This window comes from Vombatus ursinus, unplaced genomic scaffold (genome assembly GCF_900497805.2).
Source record: "Vombatus ursinus unplaced genomic scaffold, bare-nosed wombat genome assembly UNPS02014813.1, whole genome shotgun sequence".
Lineage (NCBI taxonomy): Eukaryota > Metazoa > Chordata > Mammalia > Diprotodontia > Vombatidae > Vombatus > Vombatus ursinus.
In genome coordinates, this window is record NW_020954591.1 from 12,337,222 (window position 1) to 12,355,596 (window position 18,375).

The following is an 18,375-nucleotide window of genomic DNA, read 5'->3' on the forward strand; positions in this document are numbered from 1 at the left end:
CATCCTCTTTCTATATTCTTACCCACATTATTTCAGCTATCACTCCTGAGCGTATGACTTTGGCCTTGACCTCCATTTCCTGAAATTCAGGTCCCCATATCTACAAATATTTATAAGGCTATCTCTATTTGGATGCTCCATTTATAAACAGCAAACAAATCAGCAGTAAAGTTGAAGGAGTTATCTAGATCCCAGTAGGAATGGAGGAGCAAAGTGTGATCTAATTAGACAGACCTTATAGTTGGATGTCTGTGCTAAATGCCAGTTAAAGGCAAGTGAGTCAACCATTTTATTAATCTATGTGCCAGACACTGGGGATACAGAAAAAGGAAAAAAGATAACTGATCCCAAGGAGCTCATAATCCTATGAGGGAGACTATGTATAAACAAATAGGATAAACAGAAAATAATCAACTGAGGGAAGGCACTGGAATTAAGGGGGATCAGGAAAATCTTCCTGTACAAAGTGAGATTTCAGCTAGGACTTGAAGGAAGCCAAGCCAAGAAGGTCAGGAGTTAGAGATGAGAGGGGAGGATTCCAGGCAGGGGGACCACCCAAACAATGAGAATGCAGTATTTACCTTCAGAGGGTGTGGAGCTTTTAGTGGATGGCTAGCACAGTACATAGCATCCAAAAAACTAATATTATTTTGGGGAGAGGGGGACGGTTAGGCAATGGGATTAAGTGACTTGCTCAGGGTCACACAGCTAGTAAGTGTTATGTGTCTGAGGCTGGATTTGAACTCAAGTCGTCCTGAATCCAGGGCCAGTGCTCTATCTACTGTACCACCTAGCTGCCCCAAAACTAATGTTATTTGAGATGACATTAACACAGCATCCAGAATGAAGGAAATTATGTTTCTGTTGTATTCTGGTGTGGACAGACTATTCTGGGCATCACATTTTACAGTAGAAGTGCACATATTATAAGCCATTCAGGAGTGACTAGGAAGAAAGGACTAATCCATATGACCAGGTAAAGCTAGACAATGTCCAGAGCAGAGTAACCAGGAGGGTTATGGGTTTTGAATCCATGTCATATGAAGATCAGATGAAGAAACTGGGGCTGTTTAGCCTAGAAGATTCAAAGAAAACATGACGGGTATCTTCCAGGATGTGGTCATGTGAAGGAGGGATGAAAATTGTTCTGTTTGTTCCCAGCAGGCAAAACCCAGAGCAATGAGCAGAAGTTGAGAAAAGGTAAATGCTGACTTGCTGTGAGGAAAACTTCCTAATAATTATTGCTGTCTGAAAGTAATACAGATTGCCTTGGGAGATAGTGGTATCACGTTCCTTGGAAGCCTTCAAGCAAGAAGATGCATGATCACTTTCCTATTTCTGTCAAAGGCACCACAATCTTTCTAGTCACCTAGGTTTATGACCTCATCATTATTCTTGATTCCTTACTCTCCTCACCCTACTTGTCTAATCAAGTACTAAATCTTACCATTTCTTCCTCCATAACATCTCTCATCTCTGACCTCTGACTCCTTCCCTTCATTCAATCAGTTACCAGCTTTGTTCAAGCTCTCATCATCTCTCACCTAGATTATTTCAACTGTACCCTAAGTGTCCTACTTGGTCTTCCTGCCTCAAATCTCTCATCACTTTGGTTTCTCCTACATACTGTTGCCAGGTTAATTTTCCTTAAGTAGGGATCTGACCATGCAACTCCCCCTCTTTATCAATCCCAGTGGCTTCCTGTTGTCTCTAGGACAAAATATAACTCACTCTTTTTAAATCCATTCACAACCTGGAACCAAACTACCTCTCTAACCTCAAGGGACATTAAAGCCTGTCTCACATTCTGCAATCCAAACAAGCCTTCTCTTTGTTCCTCACTTACAATGCCATCTTTAGGGTGTGCCTCTGCCGTCCCACATACTTGTAATGTACTCCCTATCCTTAAGTCTGTTTTGTAGGGTCCCTTTGTTTCCATTATGATGTAGCTTAAGTACCTCATGATGCAGCTTATGAACATTTCAAACATACCTTTCCTCTTAATTTCCTGCTGTCATAGAAATAAAGGCATCTCAAACTTATCATATCAAAAACAGAATGCGTTATTTTCCCCAAGAAATTCACTCCCTTACCAAACTGCCAAGGTTATCACCATCCTTCCAGTCACTCAGGTTTATAACCTTGGAGTTATATTTGACTGTTCACTTATACTCACTCCACATAACCAAAGAGTAAACCAATCTTGTCATTTCTATTTCTACAATATTTCTTTCATCTTTCCTTTTTTCTCTGACACAGCTACTGCTCTAGCTCAGGCCCTTATCACCTCTCATCCAGACTACTTACTAAAAGAACCCCCAAATTGGTCTCCCTGCCTCAAGTCTCTCCAATCCACACTTGATACAACTGTTGAAGTGATTTTCCAAGCCTCAACTCTCCAGCTCAATAAACTCCAATGACTCTATTGCCATCTGAACCAAATATAAATTCCTCCCTTTGGTTTTTAAAGCCTTTTATAACCTTGCGCCAAACCTACTTTCCAGCATCATGATACCTTACTCTCCTTTACACATTCTTCAAATGAATCCTTGTCCTTATTCTCTACTTTACACACATGACAGTATCAAACTGGACTTATGATCACTGATTGTGAGACTCCCCTTTGAGCACATTCCACAGCACAGCCAAGCTGCCTTCTTCCCCCCTCTGTGGCTTTTCTCCAGCCATTCTCTTTCATTATGACAGCAGTCTCTCCTAGTCCAACAACACCTAGCATGAGTTTCTGTCAACAAGAGGCACCTAACAGGTATTTGCTAAACAGATTCAATGCTCCCTTCCATACTGACTCCCTACCTACCTTTTAAAACACCTATTAAAAAATCACTTCCCTCCTTCTTCTAGTTGGTAATGACCTTTTCCTCTCAAATTTCCCAGCAATTCTGTTGAAGTTGCGCATGTCACATGCCCTTATCAGACTAAATTGCAAATTCTACTAGGACAAAGATTATTTCTTTTCTAAACTATGCATCTCTCAGGATTAGCAAAATGTCCTACACATAAGAAATACTTATAGAATTGGAACTCCTTTCTTCCAGATTATGTTAAAACAGAATTGTGGGGTAACAACAGTACTATGGAGAAAACAGAATGCTCAAAAGGCATTAAAATTTTAAATAATATATACTTAGTTTGGCTAAAATGTAGTTTGGAGAACTATGAACCTTAAAATATTTGTGTAACATACCTTTTGCTCTATACAAAGAAAACACATATGTGTGGATGATTACTTTTTTACCTTGGCTAGGTCTTCCTCTATGACATCATTTCGCATTTGAGCAGCATCCAATTGAGTATAGAATCGAGCACCAATCATTGGCATGATATCATTTACACTTCGTAGCCTGTTTTGGTCAGTCAGCAAATACCTACAAACAATAAAGAGGAGTCACTTGAAGATATCACAAGTAAATAGTTGTTATCATAGTGGTATAAACATATCTTAGAAAGCATTTCATCTTCTAAAAGAAGTTATTTCTTAAATATTAATGGTCATATTTCTTTCCCCTAAAAAATTTTAAGAACCAATGGAGAAGCAGAAAACATACCTTTCCTCTTAATTTCCTGCTGTCATGGAAATAAGAAGGGGAGGTTGGGTAGGGTCAGGTTTAAACTCTTTCCTTTCTCACACTCTTCCTCAAAATAATGCCTGATGAGAAAGCTGTGATGAACTTTCATTGAAAACAAAAGCTTTTTTTCTACTACTTTTGAACGACAACTTTCAAAACCAAAGATTGAGCTTCAATTCACCTAATATCAACTGAGTCACAGCTTTAGAAAGTTAAAACCAGTGTACTGAGACATACCATTATTAATAAGCACCCTGGCTGTTACAATACTGTTTAGGAATCACTACTGTCATAATATATGAAGGTAAAATACTTAACACTGAAACAAGATATGGACAAATCATCATACCTGCATGTTAATGGAATCAATCAGACACCTGACACCAAGCAAACCTCCCTCTCTTGCACACCAGTGCTATCAATAGTAGTGCAATGTGGGAAGCCCCCTGTGGTCCACACGTGACAAAATGGTTACAGAAAGATCCTGGCCCATCCAAGGCTATAGAACTCTGTCAGTTGGGACAAGTTTAATGCCATAGCCTCAGTTTCCGCATCTCCAGACTGGAGGTAATATATGCACAACCTACATCACAGGGTTGCTGTGGGAAAAGTGATTTTGAAACCTTAAAGAGCTATACAAACGTAAGTTTTTATATACTTGAAAGTTCACTTGTCTGAAACTGCAGTCCCTGAGAAGGGTCTTACCAGCATTTAAAGGACTTTAGGATTTCCAAATTACTTCGGGAAGATTTTAAAGGGCTTATTATTAGTTTAATACAGACTTTCTGATATCTGCTATAGTGTCTTATAACACTAAGGAGCTAGGATACCACCCACTCCTTCACAATTTCCCTGGGTAACTTGGATCTGGAACGGATAATCTATGATAGCTCGGGGCCACAGACCTTCATCAAATCCAATTCAAACTCACTAGCCAGGTCAATTCTACAGGCCAAGTCCCCTGAAGGCTTCATGTTCTATGGCCATAGGACACTCCACTGGCCTGTGCTCTTCTGACATATCAGTGCTTATAGGTACTTCTGTCAAAAAGGGGAATTCTGGGCATCTTCTTAAAGGCTGCCTAGTTGTCCCTTTGACCAACTTAATCAAAAAACTTACCGAACTTAAAAATAAAAAAACCTTAACATCTGTATCTATATCGGGGTATTCAAAAGAGCAAATATCTATAATATGAAATTATCTACCTAGAATAAACCAGTTTCATGTGACTAATAGTAATAATTTCAGAAAAAAACTCAATAAGCTCTTACAGTTTTATGATTTTAATTATCAATTAACTCATTTGATTATGTTTTTGGATTTATTCCAAGGAGAATATATGGTTAGCAATAATGATGAATAAATTAGAATGCAGGTTTGCTAAAAAAAAAAAAAAAGTGGTTTATTTTTAAAGGGTAAGTCATATAGGTTGTTTCACTATCAAAACAACACATGGAAAAGATGTCTGGATTAATTCTTAAGCCTACATTTTGGTCATATTCCACAGAGTCTATGATAATCTTTTTAGCTCATTGTATTTAAAACTTACAAAATCAGATTCTTCAGATCAGAGGAATAGTTGATTGTCACCAGTTCCATTGCTTTCTGCAAATTTTCCCGCTGAATTCCTGCCAAAGAGTTGCAAGCCAAAGCCAACACAACTTTTCCTAATGACATCAGATCTGCTTGCTGACATGAAAGAATGAACATAACTTTTAACTTTAATCTCATAGAGATAGATGTTTAATGCATTGATATTACTTTGCCTTCCAGGAAAGAGCAATGGCACTTTAGTCATTTACATCAAGCAAGTCAAGAGCATTCAAAGTTAAACTACTGAATTACTGATTTCTTTAGGCTCGTTTTCATAAAGCTTAAATTTTCCTATTAGAAACTGATTCATAGGTAGCTCTAACTTGTTACCCATGATTACCACCATTTGAAATAGGAAATTTTATACTGCTTTACTGAATCTGGGAGATCTGTCCACTAATCTAAAGAGAAGCTCCCACTGAAGAACACTGCTAGTTTAGAGCCTGATCTCTCCACCAATTAGGATTCTGCAAACCTCACTGATACCCAACCTGTCTTCATTTCTAAAGAACAAACTACTTCAGGTATTCCCCTACAGGTCTTAAGTCCTGTAACAACCCTGTCTTCCCTTTACAAGATAATCTTTTCTTGCTAACACTCCAGAACTTTAATTTAAGTGGATGTTTGTAGTAAGAAGTGATTTGGGGGTGAGCACCCTACATCTTTAAAGGAACAGAGTACTCACTCCAAGCAAACCTAATTCACAGGCAACTGAGACAAATGCAAGGGAGAATGGAATAATTTCAGAACTGCTCATTACAGAAATAGAACATGCCCCATTGGATATTTTGGTTTATCCTATGATGTGAGAAGTCTCCTAGCCCAAACTATAGGAACTGGACCTGTGATTTCATTGCTATAAGGAATTCCCCTTTACCAATGCAGGCTGGCATCTTCCCTAAATCTGAAGCTTACATTTTTAGAAAGTTTTCTAGAACATGAGAGGTTAAGTGACTTGTCCAGGAACTTACTTCCAGTCTCTGTCAGAGATGGGACTTGAACCCAGGCCTTCCTGACTCTGAGACCAGGTGTCTGCCCCCCACGAACCAAGCTGCCTCTTTTGCTTCAGCCTACCTACGCAGCTATTCACCTACTGAATTTCCACGGGATAGCTGGAGTCCAACCTACTGAGCAGGCATAAATCACTCAATCCCACTAAAGATTAAAGAAAATAAGACTAATGACTTCAAGATATTACCTAAAAGAAATTTTGACACCATATGCCACAATTTGCATCATGATATTTTCAATGAGACATCGTAAGTTTAAAAACAAGTCAATTTAAGTAATAAAAAAAACAGTTTACTAAGGTGAGACTTCCCCCAGTTTTATAAATCAAAAACTATTATTCTTTAAAAGTAAAAACTTCACAACAGATTAGCAGTTGGGATTGAGTGTTCTGAAGGTAAAGGCTCACCTTCAAGGTAAGTGAAGTGCACAAGACAGAAACCAACGGAGGATGTTTGCAGTTGTATGGATGAGTGATTCTGGTTAGGTGTAAGAGTTTTGCTTAATGACACAGCTTTGAGAGCCTGGGTTGGGCAGGGGTAAAAGGGAGGAGAGGAGGGCAGGGGGAGGAGGAGAAGGAAGGAGAGAAAAGGTATAATGGGGAAAAGTCTTCTGGGCAGTGAGATGGCTTGGAGTGGAGTCAGGAAGATCTCAGTTCACATTTTCCCTCAGACACTCACACCAGCTGTGTGACCCATGGCAAGTCACTGAACCTCTCTCAGTCTCAGCTTCTTCACTGATTAAATGAGAGGGTTGGATGTGATGGCCTGTAAGATCTTTCCTGGTTCTAAATCGATGATTTTATGAAAGGACTCTTGCTCCTGACACTGACATCTGGGGGATGCTACTATGGAAACAGTGCCACAGCAAGGGGGAAGAAACATTTCTCTTGGGTCACTTAGACTTTGAGATATTGAACCAAGAGGAAAAACAGTACAAAGTTATCCCCATTTCATAATAAAAGCCTAGAAAATGTAGATAACAGAGAACAGGTCATATATAATTTCATTAAATTCTGGTGTATTCATTGATGCAGACATTTCAATTCAAATGTATGCATCATTCAGATGAAGGTTACTCACTAGTAATTTAAGACAAGTGTTTGGCTAGTATGTACCTACCCACTCCATTTCTTCCCCACCCTGAGCAGTAATGCAATGTCCAAGGCACAGCTTCACCCTGTGCTATTGCTCCTGTGAGCACTCCCATGTTCTTGGTCTCCTCCTTCACATCCTGATGTAAGACTGGCAAGTAAGAACCAAGGCAGTAAGTAGCCTGAACAGGTTTAAAAGTAAGTGGATATTTAAGATATTTTTTCTACCATCTCCCTGAATCTGACTCAAGGTAGAAAATCTCACTTTTAAAAAGATATTTAGGGTGACTCTGGGAAATCCCAATCCAGGATTCAAATTTATCATCTCAAAAAGATTTACCATCTCACTGCTTAATTTTAAAATAATATGGTTAACATTACAGTATCTCAGTAACTTTCCTTTTTAAAAAATCATTTCTCAACTAAATATTTTCCATTTGTTATTTTGCTTCTTACCTCCATCTGTTTTCCCCCCATTTGTTGCATTCTGGGGGTTTCCCCCCAAACTCATTTTCAGTTTCTTCCTGGTTTTCAATTCTTGATTTCTTTCTCTGATTCTATCTATGGCTCTACTTATGTCCATTTTACTGTAAATCAGTCTCTATTCACGTGTCTGAAACAGACTATGAAAAATAGACTGGAAGAAACAATGCACTCCTTTTCTCATGTACCCTCTTTTCTGTCAATCACACTCCCCCTTCTGTGACTATTTCTTTCCTCTCTGTTCATGCCATAAGTTGTAAAGAAACACATGTGTAGGTATCATACACACACACACACACACACAGCGAAATCTTTTACTATTTAAGAAACCAAATGAAAAGTTAAAGGTTAGTTAACTGGGCTCAACAAAAACAAAACAAAATCCAAACCCAAACCCAAAAAACCCACATCCTACTATTACCTTTCAACTAAGTGGGCAATAATGCTAGAGCAGCGAGTTAGGAGGGGAGGAAAAGACTACTAGTACTATTTTATTTCCAATTTCCGGCTTGTTTGGTTTTATGGATTATAAAAGTGAGTTTGAAATGAAGATATCAGGAACTCAGAACACATTTACCCTTAAAAAAGAGGTTTGTTGTTTTTTAAATTTTAGACTCAAATACAGAGTAGAGAAAAGAAAAAGAAACATATCATAAACTTAAATATAAAGAAAAAAACAGGTTCTTAAATAGCCACAGAAGCCTATTTTATTCCACATTATATCTGAAATAACATATATTTCTATTTTAAACGTTAAGGAATACTGTGTCTCTATTAACATATAAATAAAATAAAAATAATGAAATTAAATGAAAAACTACTTAGCATTCCCTCTGAATGTTGGTACTTCAGTAAAAATCTCCACCAATGTGTAGATTTCTATGCACATAAAAGGACTTTTAGAAGTTGATTTCACCAGTTCTTTGCAATGTCTAGCTAATTCAAAATTTCTGACTTGGCTTTTTCGTGATACTAAAATCACTGGACTTAGGATTAGGATCACTTTTTAGCTCACAAATGGAATGAAAAAAGTACAATTTAGGGCAGGAAGAGGAACTCAAATTGAGGAAAGAAAGACATGCTGGGAAAAAGAAATGAAGACAGACTATTCCCTGCACTGCCCAATATCCAGGTGATATTACTGGAAAAATGACTGAGGATGTGGGAGAGATATGAGGGTGGGAGAGATGAGGAAACAGTAATAAACTGCCATGAAAGTGTACACAGCTACATGTCAGTTCTTTTTAATTCAGACAATCTATTTTGTCTAAATGTCTATTTCCTTTGGTTCATTAAGAAAATTCTGGTTCAGAAACTAACATAGGAAACCAAACCAAACCAAAACACTGCCTCTGGCTGTTTCCTGTCCCTTTTTTATGTCCTTAAGAGGAATAAAAGGAAAGCTACTGATATTTCCAATTGAAATCAAGTTTCATTTTTTTTTCATCTAAACACTTAACGTACAAATAAGAAAAGCAGACAGTATAACAAAGTTGGGAAGAGATGATTATTTTTCATTGTTCTTTACATGTCAATATATTCTGCTATCAAAGTTGTTTTCAATTGAATCAGTTAATTTTTATTTAAAGAAATAAAAATAATTTGTAAATGGAAAATCTTGTACCTTAGAAAGAGCTTAACTATGTCTTATATGAATGGGCACTTAAATTTATTAATATATCATAAAATATTGCAACAGCAAATATTATGGAAAATGATGAATTTGCTTTAAACTGCCGAACAACTACACCTTGAAAGAGTATTCTTCCAATAAGAAAATCCCTAGTCTTCGACCCTCTCTCAAAAAATGGCATGCTTATTATTTTCTTATTAGGAAATTATTTTAAAAAGCTAAATATCCAAAGTCAAAATTATTTTGGATGATATGGATAGTCACTAATCAATAATGCATAAATCAAATGAAGTTCCAGACTTTGGTTACATAAAACATTTTACTTTCATATTGTTTGTTTTCTCAATGGGTGGAGAAGGGGAGAGAGAGAGGGAAAATTTGAAACTCAAAATTTTAAAAATGAATGTTAAAAAAACAAATATGAAAAAAAAATCCTACTTGTAAGAACTCAGTTTCTTTAAACAGGTTAGTTCCTCAATAAATATTTTCAAAATACACAATGAATTTGACTTCCCATTATGCATACCTTAAATTTTAGTTAGGAAGGAAAAATAATCCTCAAGATGAAGGTAAGAAACAGGAGACAAAGGTATCAGTGACACAGAATACTGTATTTTTAAAAAGTGAATTCAATAGGACCTCTTGGCAGAAATAAGGAATGGGACTGTGACATGAATAGTACAAGCAATACATTCATCTGACTGATCATTTTATGTTTATATATATTTCAGTTAACTGCCTTAACACACACACAAAAAATTTAATCTCTATTTTTAACTGCAGTAAATTAAATGAAAAAAACTGAGTGTATGGTTGGTGCCTATACTGAAGACAACACAAAGGCCAGATCCAAATCATCTTACCTAAATTCTGTATCTCAAACAATATTCAGCATAATGCTTTATATACAAAAAGCATGTGATGTTAGTTGAATCTGAAGAAGCCTTGGCTGACATTTCCATTAAATTTTGGATATTCCCAAGGTCAACTCTTGAGGCATCATAACAAGTTTTACAGTCTCAAATGAGAGATAATTGAAAAGTTTGCAAAAGCAAAATAGTTTTGAAATTAAATATTTACTTTTTTAAAAGTAAGAAAATCAAATAGACCTAGCATAAAATGGTAAAGACCATATCAGTGTTAAACTTACCTGGAATTGAGCCATTAGTGCCAATGGATTATTCTGACTGTTATCAAATGTTAAAACATCAAAAATGCCAGCACAATTTACTCGCAACCTTTAAGAACCAAAGAATTAGGGAAGAGAGAGAGAAATCAATTTTTCTATTTATATATTACATGAAATGTATTTCTTCTAGAATTATCTATATTTAAATTTTTATTTTTCTCAAATAATGGCAAATCTCATTACCAAAGGAATTCAGATAACATCTGGGTTAAACTATGCCCCTGAAACAACCATATGTTGCAAAACAGCCTTCATGAGGCATGGGTGTTAAAGAGTCCCACTCTTCTCTTCCCCCTCCCACATCCTCTCTCTTCACCCAAATGACAACTTCTTAGGTTTTATAAAGAAGGTTCCTGTGTACTTTTTAGATGGTACTAAAAGTTATTTTTCTTAATTTTACGACCTTCTGCTGACAAAATTTTTCAAGCACACATCAAATAAAGAAGAATTCATTCAAAACAAGATACCTGAATAGGATATACAAAAAGGCAAGATTAAAATATAAATGACTAATATTTAAAATATTACTAATTCCTCAAATACTGCTAACCGAGTAGAAAACAACAAAACACAAAGAATGATGTGGGTACCTTGTTTTGCCAGTTATCAGAATCTTTGTTGGGTCCATAACACGACATGCCAATCCTGCTGTATGAATAGTTCTCAAAGCAGAGCTGAGCTGGACAACATACGCCCAGATAAGAGACTCTGGCAATAACCCAGCATGCTGTCTTGGTAATGGTCCATCATGCTGACCTAAAAAGCAAAGCAAAACAAACAAACAAACAAAATTTACATGCATTATATCATAAAGCTTTAATTTCAACCATAAGATTAAAAAAATACATCCCAAAATCAGAAAGAGAAAATAAAGGCACAACATACAGTCTAGCATAGAGTTCCGCACAGTGTAGGAACTTAAGTTGTTAAAAGAATAAAAAAAAAAGCAGAAAATGAAAATTTCAAAACTATAGTTTAAAATATGGACTCTTAATTAAGATGATAATTATATGTAACTAAGCAATTTTAAAACCCTCAAATTTCCACATTAGGTAACATCTTTCACATACTCTAAAAACAAGAAATGTAATTTCTTCTTTTATTTAAAGGGTCTGCACTTGCCTAGTATGAGCATATTCAACAATGATTAAATGTCACTTTAAATAAGAGTAAGAGATCTCCCTATTTCACTCAAGAATGTATAATTACAGTTACATTGTAACTGATCATTCAGGGAATATCACTGCTGTTGTTTTCTGCAGATTAAGTGTTGAATTGCATACATATTCAAGAATCATACTCAATTGTGATCACATATCTGTGCACCTTATAAAATCATTAATAAAAATATGGGGTCTTGGTCAATGGAAAACCAGCGGAAACAATTAATTATTTTAAGGAAAATCTTCCTAAACATTTAACCACAATCACCAAAGGAGGCAGAAGATAAGTAGGGATGAGTAGGTGACAGCAGCAAAGTAGCAAATGAAAGCATAGGAGAAAAAAAGAACATAGGTCACTGTGAGGAACTTCACATAATGGATTGCCTGGGGAACTGGAAACAGGGAAAGGACCTTGATTTTCAGAACAATGAAGAAAAGATTGTTCACATCTCATTACTGGTCATTTTTAAAATGCTATGTCTGGATTTGATCTTACAATTTTATCAAGAGCACTAAGAAACAACCACTCACTCCATATGCCTTAGGGTTAGGCAACAATTCAGGCCAAAAGTTAGTCAACAAACATACAAAATAGAGTAGAGCTGTAGAAAGAAAGAATGAGAATAAACAATCCATAATATCTTTTGGTTCTGGATAATATTCCATGACCTTTCCCCTACCAACTCTTTTTTAAAAAGGGTGTTTAAGTGATGTCTGCAATCACAAAAAGCTTTCAGAAGCAGTTTACTTACAAAAGAAAATATTATAGGCACTGACAAATTTTAAAGAGTTGTAATTATCTTAAATGAAATTAAATTCATAGCTAATAATGCATATTACTACTAAAACATAAAAAGTTATTATCCAGACTTGCTTATAAGCAGTAGCTATATGACACAATGATATATAGTGATTTTTAAATGATGCAGTGCCCATGATATATAAGGCACAAAATCTGGCTTTAAATTTTCTTCTCAAGTAATATTTCCCTACAACTTTAGAAATATTATTCTAGACTTCTCAATTGTTACAATGGTTCTAATCACTCAAACTGTGCCTCAGTCAAGTCAGCAAGCATTTGGTAAGTACTTAATATGTGCCAGGAACTGTGCGAAGTACTAGAAATACAAAGAAAATTAAAAAAGGACACTGCCGGAAAGCAGTTCACAATCTAACCAGGGAGACAACATGCAAACAACTTTGTATGAACAAAATATATAAAGGACAAATTGGAGGCACTCTTAGAGGGAAAAACACTACCTGTGGGGATGAAGGAAGTTGGAACGGTCTCTTGCAAAAGGTAGGAGCTGAGTTGAGTTCGGAAGCCCAGAGGCAGAGATAAGGAGGGACACATTCCAAGCATGGGAGACAGCCAGTGAAATACACAAAGTTGGGAGATGGAGGGTGTTTTGTGAGGGACTGCAAGAAGACTAATGCTATTAGACGGTAGGATACATGAAGGAGAATAAAGTGCAAGAAGACTGGAAAGGTAGGAAGGGATCAGATTATGAAGGGCTTTAAAAAACATAGGATTTTATATTTGATGATGGAAGTAACAGGGAGCCACTGGATTTACTGAAGGTGGGTGAGGGGGAATGACATTACCAGACCTACGAAAATCCCCACAGCAGCATCAGGAGAGAAGTGATGTTATATGTTAAAAAGACAGGACAGGAAATGGGAAAAAAATGGATTGGGAAATAGGGGCTGGGAGTTGAGAGATTAAAAAGCCAAAGATGGAGGCTGAGAAGGACAATGGTAATCCCAACTGTAGGGAAGCCAGGAATGAGGGAGGATTTTGAGGAAAAGATAAGTTCTATTTTAAACATGTGGAGTTTAAGATGTCTATAGGACATTCAGTTAGAGACGACAAAAAAAGCAGTTGGAGATTCTGAAGCAGAAATCAGGAAAGAGGTTAGGGCTGGATAAATAGATCTGAGAATCATCTGCATGGAGATAAATAAATCCAAGGGAGATGAGATCAACACTGAGCAAAATAGTGTATAATGAGAAGAACTAAGACCTAAGCGAAATAGTATATAGTGAGAAGAACGCCCAGGACAGAGCCCTAGGGAACACCGTGTTTACTGGGTCTGATTTGGAAAAAGATCCCACAAAGGAGAGTGAGGGGAAGTAGTTAGAAAGGAAGGAGAATCAAAGAGAGAGCAGTGCCTCAAAAAAAATCTAAGAGAGAGAATCAAGGAGAAGAGGGTGAACAGTGTCCAAGGCTAATAGACAAAGAAGTCTGAGTACTGAGAAAAGACCATTAGTTTGGCATTCGAGAAATCATCCATATTTTAGGAGAGAGCAGTTTCAGTTGAATGATGAGGTTGGAAACTAAAGTGCACGGAATTCAGAAGGCAATAAAAAAGGAAAGATGTGCAGTCATCTTTTCTCAAACAATTTAGCCATGAAAGTAAGGAGAGATATGGGGTGATAGCCAAGGGGCTGGATCAAGTGAGTATTTTTTTTAAGGATGAGGGAGACATAGGCCTGTTTCTCAGGCAGCAGAGAGGCAGTAAGTATATACAGAATAAAGACTGATGAAGGAGTGAGGATATCAGAGGGGGCAATATGGTGCTGAAGACCATAGATAGAATGGGATGGAGGATGCACATAGAAGGATTTGCCTTGGCAATAAGGGTCACCTCTTCATGTGAGTCAGGAGTAAAGTAGGAAATAATGAGAGAAGACATCTGAGTGATGTAAAATGAGGAGGAGAGGAAAAGAAGTGGCTCTTGGTGAATGGTTTCAATTTTTTCAGTGAAGTATGAGGCAAAGTTCTCAGCTGAGAAGGTAGGAGAATGGGGTAATTTGGGAGGGATGCAAAGTTTTAAAATAGCTGATATGATGAATGAGATAGCCATTCAATTAAGGAGATGTAAAAGAAGTACCTTGCTGCAGTGACAGCCCAGGTAGGATTGTACAACACAACTCTGTAGTAGTTGTTCTGGTTAGCAAGGTTTTGTGATTTTCTCCAGCTCTGTTCAGTGATGAATGGAACTGAACTGAATTCAGAATTGAAGGTAATAGATGGTGAGAGTAATCCAGAGTTAGTGCTTGGCAAGACAATATCATATAAGCAAGAGAACTGAATGTGCATGATATTGTAGAGTTGACCTAGTCCACCAAGAGGTCAAAATGGGAAAGGAAAGGGAGAGAATGTAGCCAGTTTAGTGGTAATGGCCTTGGGAAAAAGATGAGGAACTGGAAAGTCACAAAAAAGAATGGCAACAGGGCAAGGAGTTGTAAGAAACAGAGAAAGATAAAAGAAAAGATTAATATCAGATATAGGAATTTCAACATCCATGAATATGGAAACAGAAAACTTCTAGGAGGTAAGATTCAATAATTATAACCATCTCTGCACATTGCTGAGGAAGAAGTAGAGAAATCATCTCAAAGAAGCTACTGTTACACTAAAAGTCTTTTTCAAGTGATAGAACTAGAACTTCTCCTCCTTTTAAGTTTAGGATTCACCATGTTTCCCAACAACAAAAGCTAGTTAAGACACTAAGAAGAATGAAAATCGTATCAGTTGCTGCCAAGAGAAAACTCTTCTTGTCAACACGTGAATTCTCTTAGAGTAATTTAGAAATAGATAAAATTCACATCTGACCTTCTCTTTGTAAAGTATACAGTATAACATTCTTACAAAGAGCTAATGGGCTGCCTCCTAAAAAAAACAATTCATGTCTGTGAGAAGCATGGTTTCTAATCATCCTACAACTAGTAGTGTGTCATCAATTTTAAATAGTTAAGTTAAGAAAAATGGACCACTGGCCTGACACAACTCCTCAATGCATATGTACCATTTCACTAATGAAGAAGATCACAATTTCCTTTAATGTTTCAGGTTTTTGGTCATTTAGAAAGAAAAATTTCAAATGAAGGCAAAGAAATTTATGTTTTAACTTGATGACACTAAAAAAAAACTTAAGATATTACATCCATCCCACACTGTGGGTTCATTTAATTATCCAAATGCTTGGGTCATCTAGATTTAGTACAAAAAAGGACTCTTTGCCAAAAGGCTACAGTTTGGAAATACTTGCATGAGAAATTGCTTTGCCATGCAATTGCACATGAAAAGCATTTTATTCAATTTTATATCTCTTTAATATATGATGCTTTCAGCTTAAAATAAACTATCACTAAAGCAGTGTTTTAATAATTAGAAAAACTGACAGATTTATGATAAAAATGAATACTTGACTCCTGGGAAAATGCTATATTTATCATATTTAATATGCTCAACATACCAAAACAGTAAATACAGAAGCACCAGAAGAAATCTATAAATTAAAGAAGTTAACAGTCATTTCACAGGTGTTCATTACTGAAATAACCCAAGTTCTTACAAGTATATTATTCATCTGTCAAGGAAAAGCTGTACCTATACCACATCCCTTTTAACAAAATTCTATGTGCTTGCAAATGACAGAGCAAAATGAAAAACTATACAACTGACCACACTGTGCGACCAAGAATTTTATGTGAAACAGCCGTGTAACCACAAATTTCTTGTTTTAACTGTCAGAAATCAGAGAGTAAAATAACAAAAAGGATTAAAAAGTTCTTTAATTTTCATTTTGTCGTTTCCCTGAGTAGATGGCTCTGCAATCTGAACAGTCTTCATAAGACCACAACTTTGAAAACATTTGCGAGATTGTGAATTTAACCTTTAAAAAAACCACAACAGAGGAAGGGATCTCATCACACAAAGATTTAATAAAGGAACAAAAAAAGACTTAAACTTTTCACTAGCCAAAGAATCAGAAAATAAGAGAGTAGAAACTCAGAGACTCAACAGGTGAACATCTATTATGTAAAAGCACTTTATATTTCTCATGCATCTGTATTCACTCACTCCCATTACTAAAAGAAATGCTCACTTTTAGAATAGTGTTTTTCACAGACTGAAGAACTCTCTGTAGAAGAAATACCTTTCCTGAGAACCTTAACTGACATCAATTCTGCATCTCCTACCTGTAATGGAATTTTAAAATTCTCTACATAGGAAAAATAAAACTATTTCCCTCAAATTTTATGTCAACATGAGATCAAAATGGGGCACCTAGGTGGCACAGTGGATAGAATGCTGGACCTAGAGTCAGGAAAACCTGAGTTTAAATCTGTTCTCAGACACCAGCTATGTGACCCTGGGCAAGTCATTTAACCCTGTTTGCCTCAGTTTCTCATCTGTAAAATGGGGTGGAGGAGGAAATGGCAAAACCACTCCAGTATCTTTGCCAAGAAAACCCCAAAAGGGGTTGCAAAGACTTAGAAACAACTAAAAAAAGACTAAAACAACAAGAGATTAAAATGTGATTTTATTTCTCCATGTTTTTTATAAACAACTGGCAAAAAGGAACAGAAAATGAATGGGTCTATGATTAAATTCAATTTTTCTTGAAGATTCTTTTCACTATTTATTTTGAAGCGTGACTACCTATCCAACGCTAACTTTCATCTTTAAAAAGATATTCAGCATACTGTTATCACCCATGCTAATTCTTAAAAAGTTGGGATTTATCTTCTATTCTCCTCTTCATCTGTTCTATAAGCCCACAAATGCGTTTCAAAGAAAATTAAGTTAATATCTACTATCTAAACCTATTTCTTTCAGCTACTCTTTATTCAAATGAAATAAGATCCATCAGCCGAAAGATTAAAGGTTGTATTTATCCACATCTAATAAACAAACATAACACCTCTTCTAGGAAGCATTAAGTAGTTCTTAAAATACAGCTTGCTTCTCTTTTTCTTACCCCACTTTCTCTTTGTGAAATAGGCATCAGCACTAGGGTCATTAAAATGTCTGCTCGTCATAGTTTCTCCTCCAGCATGGAAATCATATGCAAACACAAGGGCTTAAAATAAAACACAAACATACAACTTGTTACTTAAATTTGGTTTCAGTAGCCAATGAAGTCACCAATAGAAATGTAATTACAAGGTACTCACAATGCTCTCCAAATGCTTTAGTGGTAAATACTTCACGCAATGTTACAATATTTGAGTGTTGAATTTTTTTCCACATATCAACCAATACCATACATTTTGTATTAACAAGTCGAAAACCTATTAAAAGAAAAATAAAATTATATTTTGTTTTTATAGTCATCATTCAGATAGTGGAATTTTCACATCACAGCCTAACAAAAGTGTCTTCATTTATAACTTGAAAAATAAACTGTGTGACACTTATTTTCAAGTTAGGCTAACTTGTTTCATTACTGCACTTTAAACTTAAATCAATCAACACATTTAGAATTGTTTAAATCAACTTAGATACACTAATGTTTAAACAAAGATAAATGATCTTGATTACCATGTATCCTCCGAAGGCAATATGGCAGATCATCTTTGCTGTTTACAGCTTTGTAGCATGATGTGATATACCCAAAATTACTTGATTTCTGTATCCGGTTAGGTGGTGGCAGTGGTTCTAAAGGGAAAAGGCTATGGTAGCTGTCGACTTCTGCAGGAACCGCTATAGCAATTTATAGGGAAATAACTTTAGACTCTTAGCACTTGTCAAGATTCAATAGTATCAATCAAGTATTCAAAAATACTTTTTGTACTATAACTCACAGAAAATATTCAGAAATGGTTTTATAAAC

General features: G+C 36.1%; 1 protein-coding gene across 2 annotated transcripts in view; it reads right to left on the reverse strand.

Annotated features, from left to right (window-relative positions):
* The window catches only part of PAN3 (poly(A) specific ribonuclease subunit PAN3), a 139,668-nt gene that overhangs the window by 11,669 nt on the left and 109,624 nt on the right, over nt 1-18,375 (reverse strand). For both annotated transcript variants that reach the window (XM_027877615.1, XM_027877614.1), the window contains 7 exons: nt 18,084-18,245; nt 17,717-17,833; nt 17,521-17,622; nt 11,177-11,342; nt 10,548-10,635; nt 5,137-5,276; nt 3,257-3,386 (listed from right to left, as the gene is read on the reverse strand). In XM_027877615.1, the coding sequence (XP_027733416.1) occupies nt 3,257-3,386; nt 5,137-5,276; nt 10,548-10,635; nt 11,177-11,342; nt 17,521-17,622; nt 17,717-17,833; nt 18,084-18,245 (905 nt within the window). The remainder of the gene's footprint in view (nt 1-3,256; nt 3,387-5,136; nt 5,277-10,547; nt 10,636-11,176; nt 11,343-17,520; nt 17,623-17,716; nt 17,834-18,083; nt 18,246-18,375) is intronic.